This window comes from Aquarana catesbeiana, linkage group LG02 (assembly GCF_042186555.1).
Source record: "Aquarana catesbeiana isolate 2022-GZ linkage group LG02, ASM4218655v1, whole genome shotgun sequence".
In the NCBI taxonomy this organism is placed as follows: domain Eukaryota; kingdom Metazoa; phylum Chordata; class Amphibia; order Anura; family Ranidae; genus Aquarana; species Aquarana catesbeiana.
Window position 1 is genome coordinate 546237243 of NC_133325.1, and position 17016 is coordinate 546254258.

The 17016-nt window shown below is 43.4% G+C and overlaps 1 protein-coding gene across 1 annotated transcript in view; it reads right to left on the bottom strand.

Moving 5' to 3' along the window:
• Nucleotides 1-17016, bottom strand: part of GNAI3 (G protein subunit alpha i3) — a 102236-nt gene that overhangs the window by 62264 nt on the left and 22956 nt on the right. Inside the window, exons 2-4 of the mRNA XM_073615894.1 lie at nt 14858-14900; nt 5376-5517; nt 5115-5272 (exon numbers count right to left, since the gene is read on the bottom strand). Of these exons, the coding sequence (XP_073471995.1) occupies nt 5115-5272; nt 5376-5517; nt 14858-14900 (343 nt within the window). The remainder of the gene's footprint in view (nt 1-5114; nt 5273-5375; nt 5518-14857; nt 14901-17016) is intronic.

Genomic DNA, 17016 nt, shown 5'->3' on the forward strand with positions numbered 1-17016 from the left:
ATTGCCAGACCATTGTTCCTAATTTTTACTGACAGTCTACTGACTGGAATGGTACCAGCTGATCGGAAAAAAAGCCAATGTAGCACCAATATTTAAAAAAGGGCCAGAATACATCCCTCGGAATTACAGAGCAGTTAGCCTAACATCAATAGTATGCAAGCTCTTGGAGGGGATGATAAGGGACTATATACAAAATTGTAATGAAAACGGTATAATTACAAGTAATCAGCATGGATTCATGAAGAATCATTCTCGCCAAACTGATCTATTAACCTTCTATGAGGAGGTGAGCTGCCATCTAGATAAAGGAAGGCACGTAGACGTGGTGTATCTGGATTTTGCAAAGGCATTTGCCACAGTTTCCCATAAACGTTTACTGTACAAAGTAAGGTCCGTTGGCATGGACCATAGGGTGAGTACATGTATTGAAAACTGGCTACAAGGGCGAGTTCAAAGGGTGATGATAAATGGGGAATACTCGGAATGGTCAGGGGTGGAAAGTTCGGTCCCCCAGGGTTCTGTGCTGGGACCAATCCTGTTTAATTTGCTCATAAACTACCTGGAGGATGGGGTAAACAGTTCAATCTCTGTATTTGCGGACGATGCTAAGCAAGGCAACTTCTCCGCAGGATGTGGAAACCTTGCAAGAAGATCTGAACAAATTAATGGGGTGGGCAACTACATGGCAAATGAGGTTTAATGTGGAAAAATGTAAAATAATGCATTTGGGTGGCAAAAATATGAATGCAATCTACTCTCTGGGGGGAGAACCTCTGGGGGAATCAAGGATGGAAAAGGACCTGGGGGTCCTAGTAGATGATAGGCTCAGCAATGGCATGCAATGCCAAGCTGCTGCTAACAAAGCAAACAGAATATTGGCATGCATTAAAAAGGGATTAACTTAAGAGATAAAGCAATAATTCTCCCACTCTACAAGACTCTGGTCCGGCTTCACCTGGAGTATGCTGTTCAGCTCTGGGCACCAGTTCTCAGGATGGATGTACTGGAAATGGAGCGAGTACAGAGAAGGGCAACAAAGTTAATAAAGGGACTGGAGGACATTAGCTATGAGGAAAAATTATGAGCACTGAATTTATTCTCTCTGGAGAAGAGACACTTGAGGGGGGATATGATTTCAATTTACAAATACCATACTGGTGACCCCAAAATCGGGATAAAACTTTTCCGCAAAAGGGAGTTTAATAAGACACGTGGCCACTCATTAAAATTTGAAGAGAAGAGGTTTAACCTTAAACTGCGTACAGGGTTCTTTACTGTAAGAGCGGCAAGAATGTGGAATTCCCTTCCACAGGCGGTGGTTTCAGAGGGGGGCATCAATAGTTTAAAAAAACTATTAGATGAGCACCTGAACGACCGCAACATACAGGGATATACAATGTAATACTGACATATAATCACAAACATAGGTTGGACTTGAGGGACTTGTGTCTTTTTACAACCTCACCTACTATGTAACTCGCACAATTACATTCCCGCACTCAGTGTGAACCTAGGCTGACAACTGGAAAATGCCACAGGTTGGCGATATGAAGCTATTTATTATAACATAGTTGTTGGGCTCCTTTTTAAATCATAACATAATTCCCCTAAATGGCCCTGATCAAAAGTTGACATCCCCTGGCATGTTTAGCATTGGTACAGATGCACAAATGTGACACACACAGGTTAAAATGGTAATTTAAAAAAGGTAGTTTAAAACATCGGTGGCTTTTTAAATTGAAATTAGTGTCTGCGTATAAATAGTCAATGAGTTTGTTAATGTGAATGCACTGAGCAGGCTAGATACTGAGCCATGGGGAGCAGAAAAGAAAAGTCAAAAGTCCTGCGTAACACAGTAATGGAATTTTATAAAGATGGTAACAGATATAATAAGATATCCAAAGCCTTGCCTATGCCAGTCAGTACTGTTCAATCACTCATTAACCGCTTGCCGACCAGCGCACACCGATTTACGTCGGCAGAATGGCACTGGTAGGCAAAAGGGAGTACTGGTACGTCCCCTTTAAGAAGCATTGTCGCGGGCACCCAGCAGAATCTATGTCGGCCGGGTGCCCGCGATCATGTCACGGAGAGGAAGAACGGGGAGATGCTTTTTGTAAACAAAGCATTTCCCCGGTCTGTCTAGTGACAGGACAGAGATCACTGTTCTCTGTCATCGAGAGTAGTGATCACTGTCCTGTGTGTTGAAGCCCAGCCCCCTCACAGTTAGAATCACTCCCTAGGACACACTTAACCCCTTCACCGCCCCCTAGTGGTTAACCCCTTCACTGCCAGTGTCATTTACACAGTAATCAATGCATTTTTATAGCACTGATCGCTGTATAAATGACAATGGTCTCAAAATAGTGTCAAAAGTGTCCAATCTGTCCGCCATACTGTCGCAGTCCCGATAAAAATCACAGATCGCCACCATTACTAAAAAAAAATTAAAAATAAAAATACCATAAAACTATCCCCTATTTGGTAGACGCTAGAAATTTTGCGCAAACCAATCAATATACCTTTATTGTGCTTTTTTTTTTACCAAAAATATGAAGAATACATATCGGCCTAAACTAAGGAAAAACATTTTTTTTTTAAATATTTTTGGGGGATATTTATTATAGTAATAAATATTTTTTCAAAATTGACGCTCTTTTTTTGTTTATAGCTCAAAAAAAAAAAAACGCAGAGGCGATCAAATACCACCAAAAGAAAGCTCTATTTGTGGGAAAAGAAGGACGTCAATTTTGTTTGGGTACAACGTCGTACGACCGCGCAATTGTCAGTTAAAGCCACGCAGTGCCGAATCGCAAAAAGTGCTCTGGTCAGGAAGGGGGTAAGATCCTCCGGGGCTGAAGTGGTTAAGAAGTTGGAAATGTGGGGAACTCTTGATACCAAGCCAAGTACAGGTAGAGAAAGAAAGTTTGCAGCCACAACTGCAAGAATTGTTCATGATGCAAAGAAAAACCCACAGATCACTACAGGAGAAATACAGGCTGCTCTGGAAAAACACGGCGTGGTTATTTTGAAGGAGCACAATATAACGATACTTGAACAAAAATGAACTGCATGGTCAAGTTGCCAGAAAGAAGCTTTTAGCGCACTAATGCCACAAAAAAGTAAAAAAAAAGAGTAAAGGCTTCTTTCTGGCAACTCGACCATGCAGCTCCTTTTTAGTTCAAGTATCGTTGTATTGTGCTCCTTCAAAACAACCACACCATGTTTTTCCAGAGCTGTCTGTATTTCTTCTGAGGTTACCTGTGGGCTTTTCTTTGTATCCCGAACAATTCTTCTTGCAGTTGTGGCTGCAATCTTTCTTGCTCTACCTGTATTTGGCTTGGTATAAAGAGATCCCTGAATTTTCCACTTCTTAATAAGTGATTGAAGAGTACTGACTGGTATATTCAAGGCTTTGGATTTCTTTTATATCCTTTTCCATCTTTAAAAAAGTTACACTACCTGTATAATAATAATACCTTGTTATGCAGGTCTTTGGATAGTTCTTTTCTGATCCAGATGTCTCAGTATCTAGCCTGCTCAGTGCATTCAGGCAAGATCTAATAAACTCACTGACTCTATATATATATATATATATATATATATATATATATATATATATATGCAATTTAAAAAGCCACAGATGTGGGAACTTAACCTTTATTGGTCATTTTAACCTGTGTGTCACCTTGTGTGTCTGTACCAAGGCCAAACATCCCAGGGTATTTAAACTTTTAATCAGGGCCATTTGGGTGATTTCTGTTATTATGATTTAAAATGTAGCCAAACAACTATGTGATAATGAGGAGGGAGGGAGAGTGAGAGAGAGAGAGAGAGAGGGGGGGAGAGAGAGAGAGGGGGGAGGAGAGAGGGGGGGGAGAGATGGGGGAGAGAGAGAGATGGGGGAGAGAGAGAGAGATGGGGGAGAGAGAGAGAGAGAGATAGGGGGGAGAGAGAGAGAGATAGGGGGGGAGAGAGAGAGAGAGAGAGAGAGAGATAGGAGAGAGAGAGAGAGGCTTTGGAAGTGTGTTATGTTACTGACGGGCACTGTGTGCATGGTGTGGCACTGTGATAAGCACTGAGTGCATGTGTGGCACTGTGATAAGCACTGATGGGCAGTGTGTGCATGGTGTGGCACTGTGATAAGCACTGATGGGCAGTGTGTGCATGGTGTGGCACTGTGATAAGCACTGATGGGCAGTGTGTGCATGGTGTGGCACTGTGATAAGCACTGATGGGCAGTGTGTGCATGGTGTGGCACTGTGATAAGCACTGATGGGCAGTGTGTGCATGGTGTGGCACTGTGATAAGCACTGATGGGCGCGGTGCGCATGGTGTGGCACTGTGATAAGCACAGTGCCCCCCTGCCCCAAAGCACCCATCCCCCATGTTAAGGGCGTGTGGTCTGAAATGGTCCAGGAGGGGGAGACTAATCACTCGCTCCCCCCCTTCTTGACCTGCCGTGCTGAATGCTTGGATAAGGGTCTGGTATGGATTTTGGGGGGACCCCACGCCATTTTTTTGGCATTGGGGTTTCCCTCAGAATCCATACCAGACCCTGTCTGATATGGTTTTGGGGGGGGGGGGGGGACCCTAAGCCAGTTTTATTTCTTAATTTTGGCAAGGGTTCCCCTTCAAGATCCTCAGCGCAGAAGCTGCACCACAAGTCGGATCATCACGATCTGACTTGTGGTGCGACTTCAAATCAATGGGCTCTCACAGGGAACCATTGATTTTGAATAGAGGCAGAGAAACGCTGTTAAAAGCTAGCGTGGCTAAACGCGCATTAAGGCCAATGCAAAAAGCTACTAAAAGCACGTTTTTACAGACGCTTTTTCCTGGCGTTGGTAGTGGATTTGCAGCTCGTTTTTTCAAACACCCTGCGTGCATGAGGCCTTATTGGTAAAGTTGATCCAGGGAATATCAGATTGCCTCTCGGAGGATCGGGAAGGAATTTTTTCCCGTTGTAGCAAATTGGATCATGCTTTGCTGGTTTTTTTTGCCTCTCTCTGGATCAACTATGGGTATAGGATTGTATGTTTTTTTGTTTTATTTTTATTGGCTGAACTAGATGGTCTTTTTTTCAACCTGACTATGTAACACTGCTCACTTACTATGAGGCAGAGTCATTAAGCTGGTACTCCCGAGATCGATTGAAACATGCCTGTACGCCGGTATCCTTCCACAACCTCTTAATAACTCCAGCAAGTTCTGGAGAAAGTACACCTTCTTCTGCTGTACTGGCCAATGTAAACAGTTGCCGGGCATCATCCTAAAAAAAATGAGCAAAATTAATGCAAGAAAATTGATGGGTTGTGCTATGTAAAGCAATGATGACAGATAAGGAAAAAACATGATAAAAACTTGACTCTCACAACTCTAGCCACATCTCCAAAATCGATCTTCAGCCTCCCCATGGCTCGCACTATGGCTACTATGGACTGAATGGTGTTACTGTAGACAACCACTTTGTATTGCCTGCATTCTTCCTCAGAGTATCCATCTTCGTGGATAATCCTAAAAACATAAGCATTACACGAGTAAGCACACTTCTTCATCTTATATAGGTAAACATATAGACATAAGCACTGCCTTACACATCCCAATACCAATCTAGCAGTAATAACTTGCTGAAACCTGAAAAATATATGACTTTTGTGTGTTTTTTACTTTTTAATTGGCCTTAAAAAAATAAAGCTTTTACTTTTAGTGAGAAGTATCCAGTTGACTGGGATATAGAGTGCCCATGTTATTCAGGCAGGGTTTTGCAGAAGATATTGTGGAACAATATCTGCAAAGCCCTAACCCCAAATTGAAAGTGAAGAAGCAAAGGATTAAGTAAGTGTGTGGGTCGCTCTGTGGGGCTATTGGGGTGGGCGTCAACTACTATTAGAGTATAAAGCAGCTTCCCCTGCCATTTGGACACTCAAAATGAACAAACCATGAACCTCTTTGTATGCAGAAAAAAGAGGGCACAGCACCTTGTATTTCACCAAGTATAGTTTATTGGACCTGTTGTAGTCTGATGTTATATTGGTTTATTTTCATTAAATGATTTGAGTGCATGCTGGAGGTTTCCATGTGGCTGCTACAGAGAAAGGCTGAAGGAGGAAACCACAAGTTGTTATAGGGGTGCTGAGGAAGACCATTTTCCATATTTTGATATGTTACCTTTCCTAAGATGCACCATAGGAGATAAAAACAAGGGTTTGACAATTACCACCGGAGGAAATAAACTGTGTACAAGAATAAAACTGTAAACGTCCATCCACTGAATAGAAAAATAGCTACACCTTTTTCACAACAAGGGTACTAATAAGTGATCAGGTATTGATAGGAGGTGGGTGATGTATATTGTAAAGGATAAAAGTGCAGCACTAAAAAATCAAAATATATATACCAGCATTAAATGACACCAATAGTAATACATATACACAAATGAATGTGAAATCTTGAGCAAATGAAGACCCAATCAAAAATGTATTCAACGTCCTTAAAAAGTAACTCAGCAGTGAAGCACATAAATAAGAAGAAATTCTTCTTAACTACTTCAGCCCCGGAAGATTTTACCCACTTCCTGACCAGAGCACTTTTTGCGATTCGGCACTGCGTCGGTTTAACAGCGAGGTCGTGCGACGCTATACCCAAACAAAATTGACGTCCTTTTTTTCCCACAAATCGTGCTTTCTTTCAGTGGCATTTCATCTCCTCTGCGGTTTTTATTTTTTACGCTATAAACAAAAAAAGATAATTTTGAAAAAAAAAAGCTGTATTTTTTACTTTTACATTTCTTTTTTACCTTTTGCTATAATAAATACCCCCCAAAAATATATAACACAACAATTTTTTTTCCTCAGTTTAGGCCGATATGTATTCTAAATATTTTTGGTAAAAAAAAAAAAAAAAAAAAAAATCGCATATTTGCGCAAAATTTATAGCGTCTACAAAATAGGGGATAGTTTTATGGCAGTTTTATTTTTTTTTTTATTATTAGTTATGGCATCTGTGATTTTTATTGGGACTGCGTCATTATGGCAGACACATCGGACATTTTTGACAAATTTTTGGGCCATTGTCATTTATACAGCTAACAGTGCGATTAAAAATGCATTGATTACTATATAAATGACACTGGCAGTGAAGGGGTTAACCACTAGGGGGCAGTGAAGGGGTTAAGTGTGTCCTAGGGAGCGATTCTAACTGTGGGGGGCTGGGCTTGAACACACAGGACAGTGATCACTGCTCTCGATGACAGAGAGCAGTAGATCACTGTCCTGTCACTAGGCAGAACGAGGAATGCTTTGTTTACATAAGCATCTCCCCGTTCTTCCTCTCCGTGATTGCGGGCACCCAACGCACATAGAGTCCGCGGAACCCACGGTCACAGAGACCGCGGTGGGCGCATGCACCTCCGGTGGCACGCTCACAACACCGCTTCTTAAGGGGGACGTACCTGTACGCCCTTTTGCCTGCCAGTGCCATTCTGCTGACGTACATCAGCGCGCGCTGGTCGGCAAGCAGTTAATCCCATAAAGAAAACACCAAAAGGCTCCAACCGATAGGAAGAGAGTACCAGGTTCAGAACGTACACTACAACTCCTTACCAGATTCTAATGACCACTGCGCAAACAGAAAGGTCTAACAGCGCTTCAAGGGACCAACTGATCCTATCCAAAGACCAGCTTTCTCCAACCGATGGACATGAGAGCATGTCTTCCAACGTACTCAAAAACAAAATCCAAGAAACTCTTTCATAGTGTAAAAATGTCTAGCAAAGTTTATTAAGAGATGGAAATGACACTTCTATTTTAAAAATAGCAGACAGGATTCACAGGCATCGCATTAGAGGCACGCTCTCATGGAATTAAGAAGAATTTCTTCTTATTTATGTGCTTTAATGCCGAGCCACTTTTTAAGGACTTTGAATTAATTTTTCTCAGGATCTTCATTTCCTCACAATTTCACATTCATTTATGTATAGTTATTACTACTGGTGTCATTTATTTAACGCTGGTATATTTAGATTTTTTTTAGCACTGCACTTTTACATGTTTTACATCCTGTACATGTTCTTTGTGTTTATTTATCTGAACTCCTGTTGCTGGCAGCTACAGTCATTGAACCCATGCGCAGTGCTTTTTCTCTTAATGAGGTAGTGTATATTGTTGGTAAAAATCAGTTAGCCATAGCATTGGCTTGTAGACTGATCGCACTTAAATGGACTTTGCCTTGCCAACAAACTCTTTCGGAATTAATAACAGATCTTAAATAGGAAGGCTAACCATAGGTCAGCCTGAATTTGTATAAGGAGTCTCGCCCTATTAATATCTGCCCTCAATCCACTCATCCCGTCGACGTTTCTTTTCACATCATCACTCATTCCATGCAGGCTAATCTGCCTGCGGACAAGTTAGCAAGAATCCAAGACCGTATCCATGCGTTTACGATCTCCCAAGCCTGTTCCAGGAAGGGATTGCAATCACTTCTAGGTATGCTAAACTTTGTCATGAGGATCATTCCCCGAGGTAGGTCTTTCATTTCTTGGTTATTGGCACCGTTAGCCATAGCCTCCGACTCCGATTCTCGGGCCAAACTAGATTCCGCAGCTTTGTCCGATTTACACGTGGGACGAGTTCCTTCAGCACTGGACAGGCATCACCATGTTCATTTATTTATTATTTATTTATTTCAGGTACTTATATAGCGCCGTCAATTTACGCAGCGCTTTACATATACATTGTACATTCACATCAGTCCCTACCCTCAAGGAGCTTACAATCTAAGGTCCCTAACTCACATTCATACATACTAGGGACAATTTAGACAGGATCTAATTAACCTACCAGCATGTCTTTGGAGTGTGGGAGGAAACTGGAGTACCCGGAGGAAACCCACGCAGGCACAGGGAGAACATGCAAACTCCAGGCAGGTAGTGTCGTGGTTGGGATTCGAACCAGCAACCCTTCTTACTGCTAGGTGAGAGTGCTACCACTTCACCACTGTGCATCCCTGCAGTGTTGGTGTTATCAGATTATTACTGATGCTGCAGCCACCAAAGGCAATGCGGCAATTTTTGGCGCTCACTGACTAGCAGGACCATGGCCGGACAAAGTCTGGCCATTCCCAGGTTTGCGTAAACGTCAGCATTGTTTGAAATTTACCCTATAGTGTCTGCAGCGCAGGTGTAGGGTCATCTATGGACAGGTAACACTGTTGTTTTCTCTACAGACAATCAGGCTACCTTCGAAATCGTTAACAAAGGTCCCAGACGCCTGTGCAACTCTGGCCCCGCACTTCTCGCTTTTAACGGTGGATTAGATACTCACTGGGCCGGCGCGGTAGCATTGATTGACAAGTCATTATCAGCCAACACAAGGAAGGTATAACACGGTCTGGAATACTTTCCAGTCGTTACAATCGCGGTACCCTAGGCTCGATTGCTACAACATTCAATACCTACGTGCTTTCGTGGCCTACTGCCACTCACAGCTTAAACTTTCTCGCAATGCCGTTAAGACATTTTTGGCAGGAATCCAACACTTTGCGTACTTGCTGCACTCCGATAGGCCCTCTATATTTTTGGCACATCCTATTACGGCCATTTTAAAAGGGAATTCAGAAGAGTAACCTCCCCACTGCGGCTAGCAGGCTCCCCATCACAGGGCACATATTCCGTGGTATGTCCGATATGCTTACCAGGTCCCCTTTCGGGCATCTACCTATTATTTATTATACAGGATTTATATAGCGCCAACAGTTTACGTAGCGCTTTACAACTTGAGGGTAGACAGTACAAATACAATACACTTTAATACAGTAGGAATCAGAGGGCCCTGCTCCGTAGAGCTTACCTAGCCTAGGCAGCCATGTATCTGGCTTTCTATGGTTTCCTAAGGCCAGGGGAATTTACATGTACTGGAGCGAAGTCACGTACACTCTTAATCAGATAGTCCGGTACCCCGACCATTTCCGGTTGCACCTAGACACTTGCAAGACACAGCAGACAGGAGCTGGTACCGATAATAGGATTTTTATAACAGCTTACCTGTAAAATCCTTTTCTTGGAGTACATCATGGGACACAGAGCACCATAGTAATCACTATGTGGGTATATAGGCACCTTCAGGTGATGGACACTGGTATACCCAATACAGGAAATTCACTCCCTATATAACCCCTCCTCCTACCAGGAGAACCTCAGTTTTTGTAGCAAAGCAATATACCTAAACCCCAAAAGAGGGGAGGGACCTCTGTGTCCCATGATGTACTCCAAGAAAAGGATTTTACAGGTAAGCTGTTATAAAAATCCTATTTTTTTTATCGTATATCATGGGACACAGAGCACCATAGTAATCACTATGTGGGAGGTCCCATAGCAATGCTATTTGAGGGGAGGGAGAGACAGCCCGCAGGGCACCCCCAGACTTGAGGACCTATACGGCAGTCTGCAGCACACTGCGCCCAAAGGCGATATACTCATGCCTTCTTATATCCACCTGGTGAATGTATGTACTGAAGATCAGGTTGCGGCCTTACAGATCTGAGCCATGGAGGCCTGGTGGCATCTATGGCAAAACATAATGCCCTTGGCAGTTCGGCCAAATCCTGCGCTTGTTGTGTAGGAACCTCCTTAAGGGCCTGTCTAAACTGGTCCTTTAGGGACTGACAGATGCCTATTGCAGCGACTGCAGGCTGAGTAATGGCACCTGCCAAGGAAAAAGAGGATTTTAAACAGGAATTCCAATTTTTTTATCTGTTGGATCCTTAAGCATTTGTGCATTGTCTACTGGACAAGTTAAGACTTTTATTCACACTGGAAATCTCAGCGTCAGCTGCTGGTACATTCTATTTTGTGGTGAATTTCTCCTCCATGGGATTGAGTGCTGTGAATCTCTTTGGAGGGAGAAAATGCTTATCCGGGTGAACCCATTCAGCATAAATAAGCTGTTCTAGTAATGCATGGACAGGAAACGCATGCAAAGGCTGTGAAGGTTTTAAGGAAATAGAACTTTCAGCTGACTCCGTTAGGGGTAGCTTGAAAGTGGCACGAACCATCTCTGTAAGAGATTGTACCAGCAATTTCTAAGATTGCGAGGCTGAAAAAGGTTCATCCACCGTTGTCTCCTCTGCAGAGGATTACTCGGTTTGCCTTTCCTCCTGATCGCCTGAGGGTAACACCTCATCCTGTACCCACTGATCCCTTGGTAAAGGGTCTAAGGTGGGGGAGGGGGATCCAACACGCTTCCTATCCTTTTGAATGGAGGATGCGATTAAAGCCACTAATCTTCCTTATAGGTCCTGCAGGGCGGAGGAAAATGCATCTTCAGTCACGTATACAGGGACTGAGATGCGAGAAGCAGCTGCACCACCAATTGGTTCCAATGACTCACCCTGGATTGCCATATCTGGTATTTCAGGAGAGGATGATAGTGTAGAGGCACGGCTGGAATTCCCAGCGCCTGGGGGTGGGATTTTTGGTACCTCTGTGGTGTCTTTTTTGGGAGCCATAGTTCTGAGCACAAAAAGCAAAGGCACTAAGTAAATGCACAACTCGCTGAGCAATAGTCTAGCAAAAACAATGCTGGTAATAATGTTCAGCTTTGGTGCTGAGTATAAATGTTATTTCCTGTACTGGAAATGCCTGTATGCATCCTTATGTGCCCCCAGCACTCCTGTGTGCCAGACTGCAGCTGTTAACTGGAAAGCGTCTGTGCCTGTCTGTTTATCCCCAGCGCCTACGCTGTGCTCCTCGTGGACTTACGTCCTGCACACGGCGCCGCGCCTTAAGCCACGCCCCTGTCATTAAACACGTCCTCCCCTCTGTTTAAACTAGCCATAGTCCACGCGTGCGAACGGCATCGCTGCTTTGATTGTTGGAGACCCAGCGAGAGGGGAGGAAGGGAGGGCTGGAGAGGCAGGTTTTAAAAAAAAAAGTTGAGCTTCTGTGGGGATAAGCAAACATACTGTTGTTGTACCTCCCTTCCCCCAGGAGGAAAGCAAACATGCTGTTCTCTGGATGAGGAATCCCCCCTGGCTTGCTGAGACCAAACACATGCTGTTAGCTGAGACACTGAGCTAACTGAGAAGCGACGTACTAAGGTATGTGCATTTACTCCCTCTAGTGGAGACTTTAAGGCATGACAACATTTTACCCTTTTATGGAAGAAAAAAAACCATAGGTGAACTTTTTACAGTTCCTAGTCTTCTTCCCTTACCTTATCCTCGCCGCAGGATACTGCTGAAGTCAGACAGATCCAAACTTCACCCATCACGGCGGGCTGTGTTTAGCAAACCTTCAAGGACTGGGTCCCTTTTTATCGAGGCTCCACTAACTTGGACCTGTACAGCACCCCTCGGGAAAAATTTTAGGTAATGTGAGCTTGACCAAAAAGCCCTGGGTCCTGCCTTGCAAAGAGAGGCGTTACAGGCAAAACCTCATGCTTCATATACGAGGCCCGGGTACCATGCATCTTGGCCTCAGTGGCACTTTGGATGGATCTGGTCTGTGGAGGCTATCCAGCATGGATCCCTCCTGGAGCTCCTCAGAGCACATCTTCACTCGTGACCAACACCTTAGACACTGGCGAAAAAACTGAGGTACTCCTGGTAGGAGGAGGGGTTATATAGGGAGTGAACGTCCTGTATTGGGTATACCAGTGTCCATCACCTGAAGGTGCCTATATACCCACATAGTGATTATATGGTGCTCTGTGTCCCATGATGTACGATAAAGAAATTAGGTTTTTTGAGACCAGTACTGCTTGGTGCCCAGTAACAGTTCTAGGCCAACTAATGGCACAGACAGTGGACAAACCCAGGAATAGTCCACTCTTACCATTCCCTAGTGTCCCCCCTCACTACAGCACAAGTTGTCAAACATTGCCGCACCCTCCTGTTGAACCTAGGTTTGGACCCCAAATCATACTCCCACCATTCTTTCAGGATGGGAGCTGCTTCTGTGGTCCCCGTTCACGTCAATAAGAAGTTAGATTAGGTGGACTTCGTCATGCTACTCCAGGTATTTCCCGGCTCCACACGTTGAGATGTCTCACGCATTTGCACACTTGGCTGATTAATCTGTAATGCAGTTGTTTTCAAATAAACCTCCTTTTCCTCTCTCATCCTATTGTCTTTATTTTTGCACACCCTAGGTCACTTTTCCCACCTTTCTCCCTTACCTTTCCTGGACTGTCTGTAAGAGACTCCGAGTACAAACATATCTCCTATGAAAAACATACAGAGCCTTGAAAAAGTATTCATACCTCTTGAAATTTTTCACATGGAGCCAAATGCAGGGTAATCTTAGAAGAAAACCTGTTAGAGTCAGCAAAAGACTTGAGACTGGGGTGGAGGTTCACCTTTCAGCAGGACAATGACCCTAAACATACAGCCAGAGCTACAGTGGAATGGTTTAGATAAAAGCATATTCATGGGTTAGAATGGCCCAGTCATAGTCCAGACCTAAATCCAATTGAGAATCTGTGGCAAAACTTGAAAAGATGTGCAAAGCTGGCAGATACATTCCAAAAAGACTTAAAGCTGTAATTGCAGCAAAAGGTGGTTCTACAAAGTTTTGACTCAGGGGGGCTGAATACAAATGCATGCCACACGCTTTAGATATTTATTTGTAAACAATTTTGAAAAGCATTTATCATTTTCTTTCCACGTCACAACTATGTGCCACTTTGTGTTGGTTGTTGGTCGATAAATAAAATACATTTGTTTTTGGTTGTAACATGACAAAATGTGGAATATTTCAAGGGGTATGAATACTTTTTCAAGGCACTGTACCTATTATCTCAGGAACTCTATGTGAAAATTTTAACTCTATATGGTCCCAATAGATTGAGTATTTGTACCCTTCACTTTCCTAGGCCAGCTATGCTTTCTTCACCTTGCTATGATTGATTGTGGCATGCTACAAGCTCTGGTCTATATACTGAATTCTTTGTAATTGCATTTCTTTTACCATTGGTTTGGTTGCTTATCTTACTGTATACTTCCCGCCCTGGGCGGCAGTTTGCTTCGGTGTTGTTAATTCACAATTTTGTCATAGGGGGAGCTTGGCTTTGTAATGGAGCAGAGAAGGACTGTAGAGGATGGTAAGTTGTTTGGGTGCAAGAGGACCCAGGTTGTGACCTCTCACTGCAGGGATGCACAATACATATCGCCCAATGCCTGGGACATGCAGTTCTAGGTGCGAAGAAGACAGGTTTTTTTTTTTTTAACATTTAGCCCTGCCACCAGAATGCTTCCACACACCCCCAGACCGGCCAGGTAGAGGGGATGTGTTCCTGACCCGAAAGCGACGTGTATGATTCCACTTTCGAGATCCCAATAACAGTTTCCCCAGCCATCAAAGCCAGGAGAGATTTGAATGCAATGCAAGAAATGCAGGGTCTTTTAGACCCAGTATACATAGTACATCAGGTTAATCTTCTAGATGCATAGCAGAGTGTCCAAAGTCAATCAGATTGAAAACAATATGTTTGTATATCTGAGTCATCAGGAACTTTATTAATTACAAAAACTCTACAGGAGGAGGCTGTGAAGAGTGAATAAGAGATAGGGATAGAGAAGGAACTCAGAGATAAAAGTCCCATAGGGTCAGAACTATGATCTGCTGTAGATGGTATCAAGGGGCATATTGAATGTCTGTGAGCAGATTGTTCCATTAATAGTGCACAAACTGACCTGACACAAAATCAAGTGTGGGTACAAGGGGCCTGCAAGGCAGCCAGGTTCAGGCTTAAGCAGCAGAACTACTGATGCTGCTGATAAGGAAGATTCTATGGACAAAACTGCATAAAAAATAGTCCATGTCATCCATGCAGTGAATTGCAGAACCTGAACTTACTTCATTTGCTTCACAATTGTGCTTTTACCAGATTCTCCAGCACCTGAAAGACAAAATATTAGCGATTTACTTTCTCATCATACAGTATTTAAAAAGGTTCCAAAAACTTGGTGTACGCAACATAAAATTTCAGCTCGCCGGAACCAGCTAACTTTTGGCACCTGTGTACAGTAAGACAGTATTGCGACCGGCTTCTGTAGAACAAGCGTACTAGAAGACCAGCATTCAATTAGCACTCGCAGCCACTGGCAAAAAGCATTGATCAGTGTGTTCTGACTGGGGGGGGGGGTAAACTAAAGCACTAACATCCCTAGTGTTAGTACAGCGATCTGTATGTGTTTATTTATTGTTCAGCCTGCTGGCTAGTAATGCTGGGACAAAGCTTACACACACTATGTGAAGTCATCACTGGCATTTAAAATACAGGACAAAAATAGCAAGATCTTTGTTAGGAAATGAGAGCTAAACCAATGTCACATGATTATGTAAACAACTTTAAAACTCCTAAAGCTGAAAACACAATTCTAGCCAAAGCAACGCTGTGCAACAAGATCAAAGATGTGCATGCTCAGTAGGCTTGGGGGACAATATTGTGGTGGCCTTAGTGGTACCTGGGAGAAATGTAGGCACTTGGTACACACTCAAAATGGCTCCAAGTTAAAAAAAAAAAAAAAAAAATCATGCACACCTAAGCCGTTTGCCGCTAGTCAGTACTCCATTAGAGCCCAGGGGATGCAACAAACAGGGCCCAGGTAAAACCTTTAGCCCAGAATGACCGCAGCAGATCATCTCCCATACAGTTGTACTCATAAGTTTACATACCATGGCAGAATTTATGATTTCTTGGCCATTTTTCAGAGAATATGATAACACAAAAACTTTTTCACTCATGGTTAGTGTTTACTTTTGTGTTTACTTTTTTAAATCATAATCACAACAGAAACTACCCAAATGACCCTGATCAAAAGTTTATATACCCCAGTTTTTAATACTGTCTATTACCCCCTTTAACATCAATGACAGCTTGAAGTCTTTTGTGTTATTTGTGGATGAGGCTCTTTATCTTCTCAGATGGTAAAGCTGCCCATTCCTCTTGGCAAAAAGCCTCCAGTTCCTGGAAATTCTTGGGCTGTCTTGCATGAACTGCACGTTTGAGATCTCCCCAGAGTGGCTCAATGATATTGAGGTCAGGAGACTGAAATGGCCACTCCAGAACCTTCACTTTATTCTGCTGTAGCCAATGACAGGTCGACTTGGCCTTGTGTTTTGGATCATTGTCAATGTTGGAATGTCCAAGTACGTCCCATGCGCAGCTTCCTGGCTGATGAATGCAAATGTTTCTCCAGTATTTTTTGATAACATACTGCATTCATCTTGCCATTAACTTTAGCCAAATTTCCTGTGCGTTGTAGCTCACACATCCCCAAATCATCGGCGATTGACCTCATAGTAGTGTTTCATAGTAGGAATGGTGTACCTTTCATCATAGGCCTTGTTGAGTCCTCTCCAAATGTAGCGTTTATGGTTGTGGCCAAAAAGCTACATTTTGGTCTCATCACTCCAAATGATTTTGTGCCAGAAGGTTTGAGGCTTGTCTCTGTGCTGTTTGGCTATTGTAAGCGGGATACTTTGTGGCATTTGCATAGTAATGGCTTTCTTCTGGTGACTCGACCATGCAGCCCATCTTTCTTAAGTGCCTCCTTATTGTGCTTCTTGAAACAGCCACACCACATGTTTTCAGAGAGTCCGGTATTTCACCTGAAGTTATTTGTGGGTTTTTCTTGGCAGCCCGAACCATTTTCCTGGCAGTTGTGGCTGAAATTTTTAAGTTGGTCTACCTGACCGTGGTTTGGTTTCAACAGAACCCTTCATTTTCCACTTCTTGATTAGAGTTTGAACACTGCTGATTGGCATTCTCAATTCCTTGGTGTCAGGGCTGGGCTCAGCCCTTCCTTCTTTGAGCTGGCCGCTCAGCTGTCAGCTAATTGCCAGCTCCCATCTCTCTCCACAGTTACTCAGCTGTTGTTGATATCCTGCTCGTCATTCCTGCCTACTTAAGCCATCCAGTCCAGAGGAGCTCTGCCTTCGCCTTGGTCGACATCACAAGAAACATCTCCTGTGTTCCTGTTTAAAGACTGGCTTTGCTGACATACCTTCTG